Source organism: Meleagris gallopavo, chromosome 12, assembly GCF_000146605.3.
Source record: "Meleagris gallopavo isolate NT-WF06-2002-E0010 breed Aviagen turkey brand Nicholas breeding stock chromosome 12, Turkey_5.1, whole genome shotgun sequence".
Lineage (NCBI taxonomy): Eukaryota > Metazoa > Chordata > Aves > Galliformes > Phasianidae > Meleagris > Meleagris gallopavo.
The window spans coordinates 777,502-788,884 of NC_015022.2; the positions used below are offsets into that span (position 1 = coordinate 777,502).

Sequence of the window (11,383 nt, forward strand, 5' to 3'; positions counted from 1 at the left end):
CCGCCCGGCCGCTCCGGCGCGTCCTGCCGTTGGGAACGAAGGCGGCAGGAAGGCGGTGTGAGGCTTGCTTGTAAGGCAGAACTGCGTCATGTGCCACACAGGGCCGGGACGTCTGATGCGCTGCGCCCTTCCGTCTTACAGATCGCCACATCACAGCACGCTTGGGCAACGTGATTTCTAATTAAAATCCAGGAAGCTTACAGTAACCAGCAGAACGCTTACCTTTGGCGTGCCTTGCTTTGGTGACGGGTGTTTGGTGGACTTTCCTGCCTCGCTGGTACACGAATTACCGAAATCCCACGCAGGAAGCCGAGGGAATTGCCCCGGCAGTCCCCACAGCACTGCGCTGCTGTCTGTCACTCTGTCTGGCTTCACTTCCCCGTGATCACCGCCGCTTTGCTCATCCTGCAGCAGGCCTCGTGCTGAGGGAGCGCACGGCCGTGCTGATGCCAGCCCTCGGGAAGCCCTCACAGACAGCAGGGCTGCAGGGATCACAGTGACTGCCGCACCGTGCTGCACCTCTAACCAGAATTGCTCTGAGATCGCCCACAGGTGAAAATTGCTGCCGTGAAATCGGTGCTGCTCCCAGAGCCCGGCTCAGCCCGTCGCACAGCGCGCCTCTCAGCTCGCACCTGGCAGATGCTGCCCGTGTTGATCCTTCAAATACTGCTCTGGGAGACTCGCTCTGCTGCTGGCTGCCTGCTGAGGAGGAACGTGGGATGTTTGTGGCACGATATCTTGTCAAATGTGTGGTCTCATTGTATAATTCCTCTTCTACCCTTTCTGTTTTCCAGCTTCTGAAGTTTCCTGGAGCGTGGTGGCCCCATCGGGTGCAGGATGGACCCTGTGGTTCTCAGCTACATGGATAGCTTGCTGAGGCAGTCAGACGTTGCCCTGCTGGATCCTCCAAACTGGCTCAACGATCACATCATTGGCTTTGCCTTTGAGTACTTTGCCAGCGACCAGTTCCAAGAATTTAGCGATCAGATCTGCTTTATCAGCCCCGAAGTGGCTCAGTTCATCAAATGTGCCCTTAGTCAGGAAGAAATAGCCATATTCCTTCAGCCACTGGACCTGTTCCACAAGAAGCTGGTGTTCCTGCCCATCAATGATAACTCCAACCAGGCAGCAGGGGGCACCCACTGGAGTTTATTGGTTTACTTCAGGGACAAAAAGTGCTTCGCCCACTACGATTCCCACAGCAAGTGCAACTCTGTCCATGCCAAGCAAGTGGCAGGGAAACTGGAGGCCTTCCTGGAGAAGAAAGGAGGCAAAGCAACCTTCGTGGAGGAGAAGGCGCCGGCCCAGCAGAACAGCTATGACTGCGGGATGTATGTGATCTGCAACACCGAGGCTCTGTGCCAAGGGTACTTCAGGGAACAGCAAGAACCTCTGCTACAGCTCCTCACCCCTTCCTACATCACACAGAAAAGAAGCGAGTGGAAAGCTCTCATTACCAAGCTCTCACAGAAGTGATCTGGGTGCTCTCAAGTCACCGCTCTCAGCGCCTGAGGGAGGTGCCCACGCTCAGGATTTTTCCCCTCAAGAAGAATGTAACTCCTTCAGCACGGTCCCAACCCACAGTGCCCTCCTCACAAAGCCTTAGTCTCCTCTGGAAGTCACCGGCCTTTCAGCTTCCCACCAATGAAGTCACTTGGCTTTCAAATAAGTCTCCCTATCCGTGCTGATTTTTACACTCATTGCTGTGGCAAAATGGGGTGCTAAAGAGACTTCTTCAGCCTTGCCCAGCAAGCAACGCACCCTCATTAGGTGGCTTTAATTAGCTGGGGGCATTACTGCTTCTGCCTGGTTTAGCAATGCCTGTTAAAACCAAACACAGAATGCTTTATTGTGGACAGCCCTCATCTGCAGCTCCAGCTCTGGGTGTTTGCAGCAGCAATGCTGGAGTTCCCCCATACACTTGATAGTGAGATGTCCAGTGGTCAGACTCAAAAGGAAATGCTACAGTGCATTACAGAATGGGGCAAAAATCAGTGTTCTACAGATAGCTGCTCCTTGCCTGTATGAAGGTAGCTTTATTTTTTTCTTTTTTCTTCCTTTTTTTTTCCTCCTTCTCCACCCTGCTTGCTCTGATTACAAATTAAAGCCTGGCTCTGAGCTGCTGGAAGATGAAGAGGTGAATAGGAAGCTGGGAAAACAACTCCTAGGAAAGAAAGCTTAATTGAAATGGAAAGTGATGCTCTGTCTTTGAAGTCTTTTTTTTTTTTTCTTCATGATTTTAGGTCATCTCCATTTTGGGGGAGGGTGCTGCACCATTTCCCAACCCTCATTATCGTTTGCTGTGCTTTCTGTAGCACAAAAACAGGTTTTGTATTACTCCAATTTAAAAAAACAAAACAAAAAAAAACAAGGACAACAAAGAGGTAGAATTTGAGGTATAAAAGCCAAAGATAACAGTCTCCTTGAAGTTTGAGATGTTGGTCCCTAATACCCTTCTCTCATGACTGCCACACTCAGAACACATGGGTGCCAACGGGATTGAGGAAATCCAGGTTAAAAACAATCCTTGAAAAGGCAGAGCAGTTCCTTTAACCTGCACCTCCCCGCACATCCCGTTTGCAGCACCAGCAGAGCATGGCGACGGCCAGCTGTAGTGTGGGGCATAAATGTCTTCAGCTCCCCTTGTTTTCAAGAAAGGTAAGTAGATGCAGCCTGACAGACTGCTCCAAACACACAATCAGAATGGGGCTCCGAGTCATTACCAAAGGTGAGCAGCTGGCAGCTTGCGGCTTTCCTCCCTGGAAAATCACCTCCACTGCTCGGATGGATCCAAAAACCCCAAAGCAGCATCAAATCCCTTGCTGAGGGAATTTCCTTGGGAGCATAGGTCCTACATGGCCCACCCAGCACCGTTCCCCAGGTGTGACACCTCTGCACCCCGCAGTGCAGTCGCTTCTCAGAGACGTTGCAGATGAGCTGTGTGTTTAATGCCAACAAATACTTCTGTCTGCTGCGATGGCGTTAACTCCCCGTCTGTACTCAAGTAGGAGGAGTGGATGAAGGAATAAAACTCCTGGGTCCTTTCTTTCTTGGGGGAGCCACAAATAAAACTTAAAGTAAACGCTACTCTTGACTGAGTTGTGGTATTTACACGAGCACCTAACGGCACAGCTGTCCCACCATGTGTTCCTGTGCACCATACTGGGGGCTTTGACTTGCTGCTGAAGTCCTCCTCTTCCCAGGCACTGCTCCTGCAGCTGCTAAAGCAAAGAGGCACTGCAGCAAGCACAGGAACTGCATGGTGTGATTGAAGCATTGCTTTAGAGGGGGATTTAGAGCAGAGTGGGCAGAGCGGAGGCTGTGACCAGGCACTGCTAGGGGACACGAGGACAGGAGGTGATGGGAGAGAGGCTCCTGCAGAGCCTGTCTGAAGGCTGTGACACACAGCTGCCTCCTGAGTCGCCTCTGTCCTGTAAGGAGGGCCGGGCTGTCGAAAATGGCCAAGCTGCCAAGGAGGGTTGGTGCACCCCGAGCTTTTACGTGGTGTTTCTTTACATAAAGAAAAGCAAATAGGAGCATCCTGGGCGTCATCAAGAGCAAACAGGCACAGAGCAGGCAGGCAAACACCTGGAGGAGAAAACAACCAGCTTCCAGCAGAAGGAAGCCCAGGCCTAGGGGAACAGCACCCCAACCTGGGGGAATGAGGAGCCTACAGGTGGTACTGCGGTGCAAACACCGAGCTGGGCACACAAGATGAAATAATAGCAAACCTCTAAAACTCGTTTTTGGGCAACAAGCAACATCGAGAGGTCAAGCACCAACATCTTCTAATTAGAGAAATCCTAAGCCTTCCCTGCAAAGCTGTATGGAAGACTGCAGAAACGAGGAGAGGCCAATTTCCAGTGCTGGGACACGGAAGAAATTTCTACAGAGCCTTGGGAGGGTTATGCTTGGAGTGCCCACGCGCACACCTTACCTCACCACCGCATGAGCACACGTGTACTGCTGCACTGTGTTTGCAGAGCGGGCTGTGCCCTGCGGCTCCGGCTGGGCACCTCACCTTCAGGGCTGGGAAACAACACAACCCAAAACGTGGGTTTGCTTTTTGCTTAGCAGCAGTGAGAGATGGTTACGTACTTCCTACTTTGCTCTTCTTCTACCCAAGACGAAACCATTTGCCTTGAGTTCAGTCCCCAAACATGCCCCCCGCTGAGCTAAAATCAGCCAGAACTGCACAATACAAGGAAGTAATCCCAGGGAGAGCTCGGCACCGCACAGAGAACTGCTTTGAGTCGCTGAATCCCCCTAAAACAGAGCTGATGAGGCGTCATCCCGCTTTGTCACATTCGTACTGCATCCCAAAAACGTGACCCAGGGTCAGCGTCACGCCGGCAGGGAACGAGGGCCGGGGCTGCTGGAGGAGGAGGAGGAGGAAGGCGGCTCAGCCCGTCTCTCCCGGCCGCTGTCCCCAAGCCGCCGCAGCACCGATCCCGCAGCCTTTGCTGCCACCTGGCGTAGAATTCGTCCCTGGCACCTTCCGCCCCGGGTTCCCCCAAAATCTGTCCTGGCCGCATCATTTAGAGAGGCAAACGCTGGGGGACCTGTCCAGATCCCTACAGACCCTTTGTGGCATTCACTCGGCGTTGGAGGAAGGACTCGGAGCACCACACGGTACCTCCTGGCCAGGCAGAGGTGGTGACACGGGGCTGGAGACATCTTTCCAAAGGGACACCACCATCCCCAGCCATGGCACAGGGACAGCCAGGAGCACCTCAGCACAAAGCCAGGACAGGCCTCACACAGCCATGTCCTCACTCCGTGCACCCAGAGGACACAGCCAGGCACACGAGCACCAAGCGTCCCGCTGCAACCCCGGCATCGACACCAGGATGCTCACAGCACTGCTAGAAAAATCACCATTTATTATCATTTAAAATACGTTCACAGCCTCGAGCCGGGCAGCCAGCTCTTCCCCAGGGCTCAGGGATTTGGCCCCATCAGCACTTTTAGTTCCCGAAAAACAGGAAAAATACAACAGAGAAATCGCACAGGTATCCCCTATCTCCCCAGCACACCGCAGCACCGGACGTATGAGCTCAGGGGAAGGGTTCCAACAAATGGCTCCGCATGGTGACAAAGGCTGACAAACGTACGGACACAACATGACCCTGGCTGTTCTCAGCCAGGCCTTTTGGGACATCTTAACGAGGCGAGCGGGGCTAACGAAGCCTTGGTCCAGCACCATTCCCAGGCAGGGGCCCCAGCAAGGACGCCCGTTGTGGAGGACCCTAAAGTGCTTTGTGTGCCCCTTTGCTCCAGGAAGGAGGGGCTCAGGGGAGCATAGCACCCCCCATGCCTGCGGTGTCTGGGTGGAAGAGGGGGTCACAGAGAGAAACAAAGAGCAGTGCAGCTGCACCTGTGCCAGCTTCACACAGGGCAGAAGCAGCCCATCCACGTGTCACAGGGCTCACAGTGAGCCTCGGGTCATTCTGAGCAAGAAAACCCTCATCTGGAATACAAACCAGTGATCTTTTTAGCAGCAAGTCTTAAAGGGAGGCTTGTGTTCCCCCAAGCCATCGTCCCCCGGTGTGCCAGGGAGGAAAGGGATTGGCAGGGAGTTGGCAGCCATGGCCACGAGCCAGCGGATGGTCCTGCAGGGAGCAGGAGAGGAGAGTTTGGTCCCATGTTACGGCCGAGGGGACGCCGGGCCACGTGCAAGTCACAGGGTTCGGCTGGAAGACAGCTCCAGCCTCTCTGGCTCTGTACACAAAGTGCTACCGCCTGGTCCTTGTCCTGTGCCAGAGTGACGGTCACCTGTGGAAGAGCAGAGTGAGTGGCTGGGGAAAACTGCTCTGTCTCAAAATATCCCCCGGCTCGCACCGCCCTGATGGTCCCTCACCTCCTGTGCCCGCGGGAGAGGTAGTCCCGGTTGAGGGAGCAGAGCTGCTGCTCCAGGCGGAAGATGCGGAATGCCAGGTAGGAGGAGGACACGACCAGCAGGCAGATCCTGGGTGGGAGGAACAGTTACAATGCTCACGTGCATCCTGCATCCCCATCCCGCCTCCCCCAGCACACTTACAGCACGATGAAGATCTTGAGGAGCTGGTAGTCGGAGGGTCTCAGCTCTGCCACGCAGCCCTGCTCTGCCTCCAGCTCCTCCTCTGTGTTTATCGCACTTTCTGCAAGGTGAGAGGAGTCAGCATGGACAGCTTCTGCCCAGTGTCCCAAGCTCCTCCTGCCTGGCATCTCCACCTCCTCCTGCCTAGCGTGCCCTACTCCTTCAGCCTGGCATCTCCACCTCCTGCCTACCATACCCATCTCTTCCAGCCCAGCGTGCCCAGCTCCTCCTGCCCAGCATCCCCACACAGGCACAGCCCTCACCTGAGGCCAGCGGCTCCTCAGAGGTGAAGCTCTCCTTGGCGCTGAGGCTGCTGACAGAGGTCCGGTGGATGCACTGGTAGTCAGCATCAGGCAGGGACAGGGACAGCGAGGCAGGTGACACCTTCCTCCACTTGCCCTCAGGGACAATCACCTCCTGCGGGGATCCCCAGGTGAACAGTGCCACCAAACACCCCCAGGCACTCCTTGAGCCACAAAGAAGCGCTCTCCTTGCACGTGTTTTAGCAGAGAGTCACGTAGAGCCCACATGGCCTATCCTGTAGTCACTGGCACCAGCCCTGCTTCAGCATCCAGGGATCCAACGCTGACAGCCCAGATCCCCCAACCCTACTGCAGCACAGCCCCACGGTGGCTCAGTGATACTGTGAGCACCCCCAAAGCCACGCACCAGGACCAGCACCAGCTGCAGCAGATCCTTGAGCATCAGCCACGACAAAACAAGTGGGCTTTCGTCCCCTTCTTTTGGCTGATTCAGTCACCCAGCATATTATCAGTGCTGGCAGCTGCGAACTGCATCAGATCAGGAGACCACAGTGAGAGCAGAGGCACTTTGCACACCGATCAGAAGCTGTGCATCCATCAGCGAGCCCCAGGGAGTGTCTGGGGGTGACAGTGCTGCACTGGCTACACACCTCCCACACTTTGGCCTTTGCTTTTAAAGCATCGTGACAGAGCCCTCAGCCTCCAGAGAATCCTGACCCTTACCAGGGACATGGCATCGGGCTCCTCTGTCAGCTCCTTCAGGCTCAGGCTCTTCTTACTTGAAACCTGGAGAGAGAACAAGAGGGATTAGACTGCCTTCCCTCTTCTTGCTCCAATGGGAGTTACAGAATTAGATTCTGAGATTTTCAACCAGTGTGCTGTCATGCAAAGGAGCTGCTTTAATGCTTGCAACCTGGCATACAATGCTCAGAGAGGCGGTGCTGCCCCGTTCCTGCAGACACCCAGGTCATGCTGGGGGGGCTTCTGAGCACCTGATGGAGCTGTGGGTGTCCCTGTTCATTGCAGGGGGTTGCACTGACAGACTTTAAGGGTCTCTTTTGACTCAAACGATTTTGTGATCTGACAGGGCTGCTTTCCATTTCCCCAAAAACCCTACACAACACAGGAGATGAACCGTAGAGAGGGAAAACAGGAATACAGGGAGCAGCTCCAGCACCGCTTTCCACATGCTTCAAAGGCAGGAGAGCTTGCAGCACCTTTCTGCTCCAGCCTGAGGAGCGATGGGTTTCCTCGTCATATAAGGCTTTTTAATTCAAATTTTTTACTTTGTGGCATTTTTTTCCACTATGCGGGTAAGGAAATCTGGGGAAAAGTCAGCAGTGCGCATAGTGGTGGAACAGGAATAGCAACCAGATTATAAACACTGCCTCTCCACACCCTGCAAGGGCGAGTACAGGAACTCCGAGGGCTCTGTCCCTCTCATCTGTGACCCAGGTCACAGATCACAGAACAGGTCACAGGGACAGGACACTGCGTGACACCCCAGGGACAGGACAGGTCACATCCTGCTGAGATGCTGAGGGCAGAACTGGCTCTATGAAGCTCAACAGCACACCCAAGCAAGAAACACGACCGGGACCGGGATGCTGGGATGGAAAACAGGCAGAGCGGGATGGGAGCCACGCACAGCATTACCTGCAGGTGTGTGCAGACCCTCCGCAGCACATCGTACACGCTGTCACGGGAGATCAGCGACACAAAGATGTACTGCAAGAGAGAGAGAAGGCAATGGGAGGGGCTCCCTTCCGCCCTGACCTCAATCCTGCCTCCAAACCAGAAAACAGACTGACGTGCCCAGGAGTTTTTAAGCACCGGTTCCCCATCCACAGGGCAGGCAGAGACATCCTGCCCTCAAATCTGCCCCCACGGGAGCCATGTCCCCCTGCCCTCCCCACACCACCTCTCTGCTCAGCTCCTCAGCTCTACTTTTGCAGCCTGCTCAAGCTTGGGGCAGATTTTTTCAGGACCAGTTTTGCTCCCCGTGGCTCTGAGCGGCACCTGGAGTGACCAGAAAGATGCCAGGGACAGCAGCTCACATCACCTCAGCAGTGCAGAAGGGCTGCAAAGGGGCAGCTGGGTTGAGCAGCCCAGAGCCCACGCTGTGCCACGGTGCCGCCGCAGAGCGCTGCCAGGAGCGGGCACAGGGCACCCAGCAGGGCTACGTCAGCACATTTCAGGAGGCAACATGCAGCGCATGCTAAGAGCTCAGCCACAGCTCACACTCAGCCCATTAACCAAGTTCTGTGCCAGCTTAATTGTGGCCCGAGTTTATTCCCTCCTCGGCTGTAAGAAGTTTAAAGGTTTATCAGAGCCTGGCAGGGATTGGCTGAGCTCAGACGAGTTTCGCTCAGTGTTTGCATCGGACAGAAACAAAGTGAAATACAGAAACAAAAGCAGAACTCCACGTTTGCCCTGGCCAGCTGCCAGCACAGAGCTGTGCTCAGTTCCCCAGCAGCCCAGCAGGACGGAAGGCCCTGACACTGCAATACCTTCCTGCTGGCAGTGGTGGTGATGGCCAGCCCGTTGGGCAGCAGCCGCGCCGTCTTGTGCTTCTTGATGAGCTGCACAGAGACCACGGGGATCACGACCTGCAGGCAAAGCACACGGGGCGTGCAATTACTTTGGGAAGGCAAGGAGAGTTACGTGGAGAGCTGGCGCTTCCGAGAGACTGCTTTGTTTTCATTAAAGGTCATGGCAACCCCCCAACGTTAATCTCAGCTTGCAGTCGGTTTCTGCCTGACCAAAACTGCGAGAACACAGGGAAACCACCATTCAACATAAACACGGTGCATCCCAAAAGCTCACTGCAAGAACTCCTGCAAGCAGGGCAGCAGTTAAAAACCAGTCAGGATGCAATCTGCAGAGCTGCAATGCGCTCAGCCCGGTGAGCGATGTGCTGTGCCTCCGCAGATAGATTTGTTTCAAGCTGCCGACATAAATAATGCAGTTCCGCAGCCCAGCTTGAAAGGAAGTCGCTTCCCTCAAAGATCCCCGTCAGCCACAACATTAGTGGGGAACATCAGCGTAAATCAAGCAGAAATGCCAGAAGAGACTCACACCACCTCCAGAATCCTCTGGAAGTTTTCATCTCCCTTCAAGCCAGGTTCTGCCTGGGGGAATCCTGCTCCAAAGCAGTAGTTGGCTCTCCCAGGCAGAGTCTGCAGGTCACCAGAGGAAGAGGCACAGCTGGATTCAGTGCAAAGCACTGGAGGGAACGTCAGTGGCTCATGGGAAGGGTGAGGTGTGCTGCAGTGACCTCTTTGGGATGGAGCAGTGGACATGGGGGAAGGGCTGCGCTGGGCACCACATTACCTTAATGTCCTTCCCGAAGAGGTTGGCGTAGAAGCAGAGCCAGTTGGGAGAGATGTAAAGCCGTCCCTGGATGAGGATGTCCCTCTGCAGCGCACAGGAGCAGACTGCGGAGCAGAGCTGTGTCAGAGCCCAGGAGCTCCACACCTCCCGCCCCGCACCGCACCACACTGCCCACCTTTCAGCACGCTCTCCTCCGTCGGGATGTCCTTGAACAGCTTGTGGTACTGGGAGTTGTACTTGCTGGCAGCCTAGAAGAGAGCAGAGCAAAACAGTGAGGAGGAGGAGGAGCAGATAGGAGCACTGGGGAGAGGACACCAGCAGCCAGCTCTGAGCAGCTCAGGACGAGGATCCCACAAACATTCCCACTGGTAGCTACGAGCTATCTAAAGAGCTGCTGAGCCTCCACTCGCTCTCCACCGCAGCAGTTACGCTGCTGATGGATGTTTCTCCCTTCTGCCCGCAGGCATTGCCACACTTGCTTTTCGCCCGTCGCGCCGTGCCATGGCAGTCTGTGTTGCGGTCCCTCCTTGCTGCACGGCGGCAGGAGCGGTGGGCAGCTCGGCAGCAGTGCAGACCTCAAGGTGCTCAAATAATGATCAATTTAAGCTAAAAGCACGGCAGAAGCTCAGTGACTTGCACTAAATCCACTCAGGCTGCGCAGGCAGGTTTTTGCCCCCTGCCCCTCCGCCAGCGCTCGTGGCACAGTTGCAATCCAGGCAAAGACCCGAGGGAGACAGCGGGCAGGGAGAAACGCAGCACAGCCCTGCACCAAGGTCACCCCTGCACCTTGCCACCGGATCAGTGCGGCTCAAAGAGGATCAGGCTGAGCATCACCTGGGGGCAGGCCAGACACCTCCCATCACCCTGCCGCCCTCAGCCCCAACACAACAGGAGAAGCACCCAGTTCCCTGGCAGCCTGCCTGGCGCTCACAGCCCTCCCAGATTCCTCTGAATAATCAGCAAAATATTTTGCTAAATATATCTGCTCTGGGACAGGGAGCTGCTCCCCGCCAAGCACAGAGCCAAGCCAAAGTGGGGCAGCCCTAAGAACCCGCTGCCCCACAGCTGCAGGCACACAGTGCACCTGGATGCTGGCTTGTGCTGCACCCAAGCACTCTCCTTGCTGCGGGAACAGGACACGCTCCAGATGTCCACCCGCTTGGCGTGGCTTTGGATTACCGGGCTGATCTCCCGCGTCACGATGCCAGCTGGAGAAGGTTTGGTGGCACCGTGCCTGCACATCCGTGCTCCCAGCGCATACAGCAAGGTCGGTCCAGGTCTGCTTGGGCAGCCCTGAGCCCCGGGGTGTTGCTGTGTGAGAACACGGCTGTGTGCCAGCTGGGTGCTTCCTGCAACGTTCTCAAAGCACCAAACCCAACGGGGAGAGCTGTCCTCAGCTCCTTTCTGTTCCCCTATCACTTTGGGTTGTAGGTGAGGAGAAAAACTTTACCTTCAGCACAACGCAAAGAACCAGACGGGCTCCATGGGGAGCGGCAGGATGCGCTCGCAACTAACATTTAGCTCTGTTTTCAGCCCCCGCAGAGCCCAGCGCGGAGCTCCGCTCCCGTGGCGCTCTCGGGTTCGAAGCCGCGCAGTGACTTACCGCTTCCCTCTGGCACTTCTTGATGTCCTCCTCCTTCAGGGCCTCGAGGCTGCGGGCAGAGGAAGGCGCGGCTCAGCGCGGGGGCCGGCTCGCCGCGACGGGACG

General features: G+C 55.7%; 2 protein-coding genes across 2 annotated transcripts in view; one reads left to right on the top strand and one right to left on the bottom strand.

The window, feature by feature from the left end:
• The first annotated feature begins 18 nt into the window (after positions 1 to 18).
• SENP8 (SUMO peptidase family member, NEDD8 specific) lies at positions 19 to 3,087 on the top strand. Its single transcript, XM_010717129.3, has 2 exons — positions 19 to 552; positions 795 to 3,087. The coding sequence occupies exon 2, from the start codon at positions 838 to 840 to the stop codon at positions 1,474 to 1,476; it is 639 nt and encodes a 212-aa protein (XP_010715431.1). The 5' UTR covers positions 19 to 552; positions 795 to 837; the 3' UTR covers positions 1,477 to 3,087.
• Positions 3,088 to 4,863: 1,776 nt separating this feature from the next.
• GRAMD2A (GRAM domain containing 2A) overlaps positions 4,864 to 11,383 on the bottom strand; it is a 6,730-nt gene continuing 210 nt past the window's right edge. The window contains exons 2-11 of the mRNA XM_010717230.2: positions 11,279 to 11,349; positions 9,851 to 9,923; positions 9,676 to 9,779; positions 8,853 to 8,951; positions 7,999 to 8,070; positions 7,066 to 7,128; positions 6,343 to 6,496; positions 6,041 to 6,140; positions 5,861 to 5,968; positions 4,864 to 5,775 (exon numbers count right to left, since the gene is read on the bottom strand). Coding sequence (XP_010715532.1) covers positions 5,772 to 5,775; positions 5,861 to 5,968; positions 6,041 to 6,140; positions 6,343 to 6,496; positions 7,066 to 7,128; positions 7,999 to 8,070; positions 8,853 to 8,951; positions 9,676 to 9,779; positions 9,851 to 9,923; positions 11,279 to 11,349 — 848 coding nt within the window. The 3' untranslated portion in view covers positions 4,864 to 5,771. The remainder of the gene's footprint in view (positions 5,776 to 5,860; positions 5,969 to 6,040; positions 6,141 to 6,342; positions 6,497 to 7,065; positions 7,129 to 7,998; positions 8,071 to 8,852; positions 8,952 to 9,675; positions 9,780 to 9,850; positions 9,924 to 11,278; positions 11,350 to 11,383) is intronic.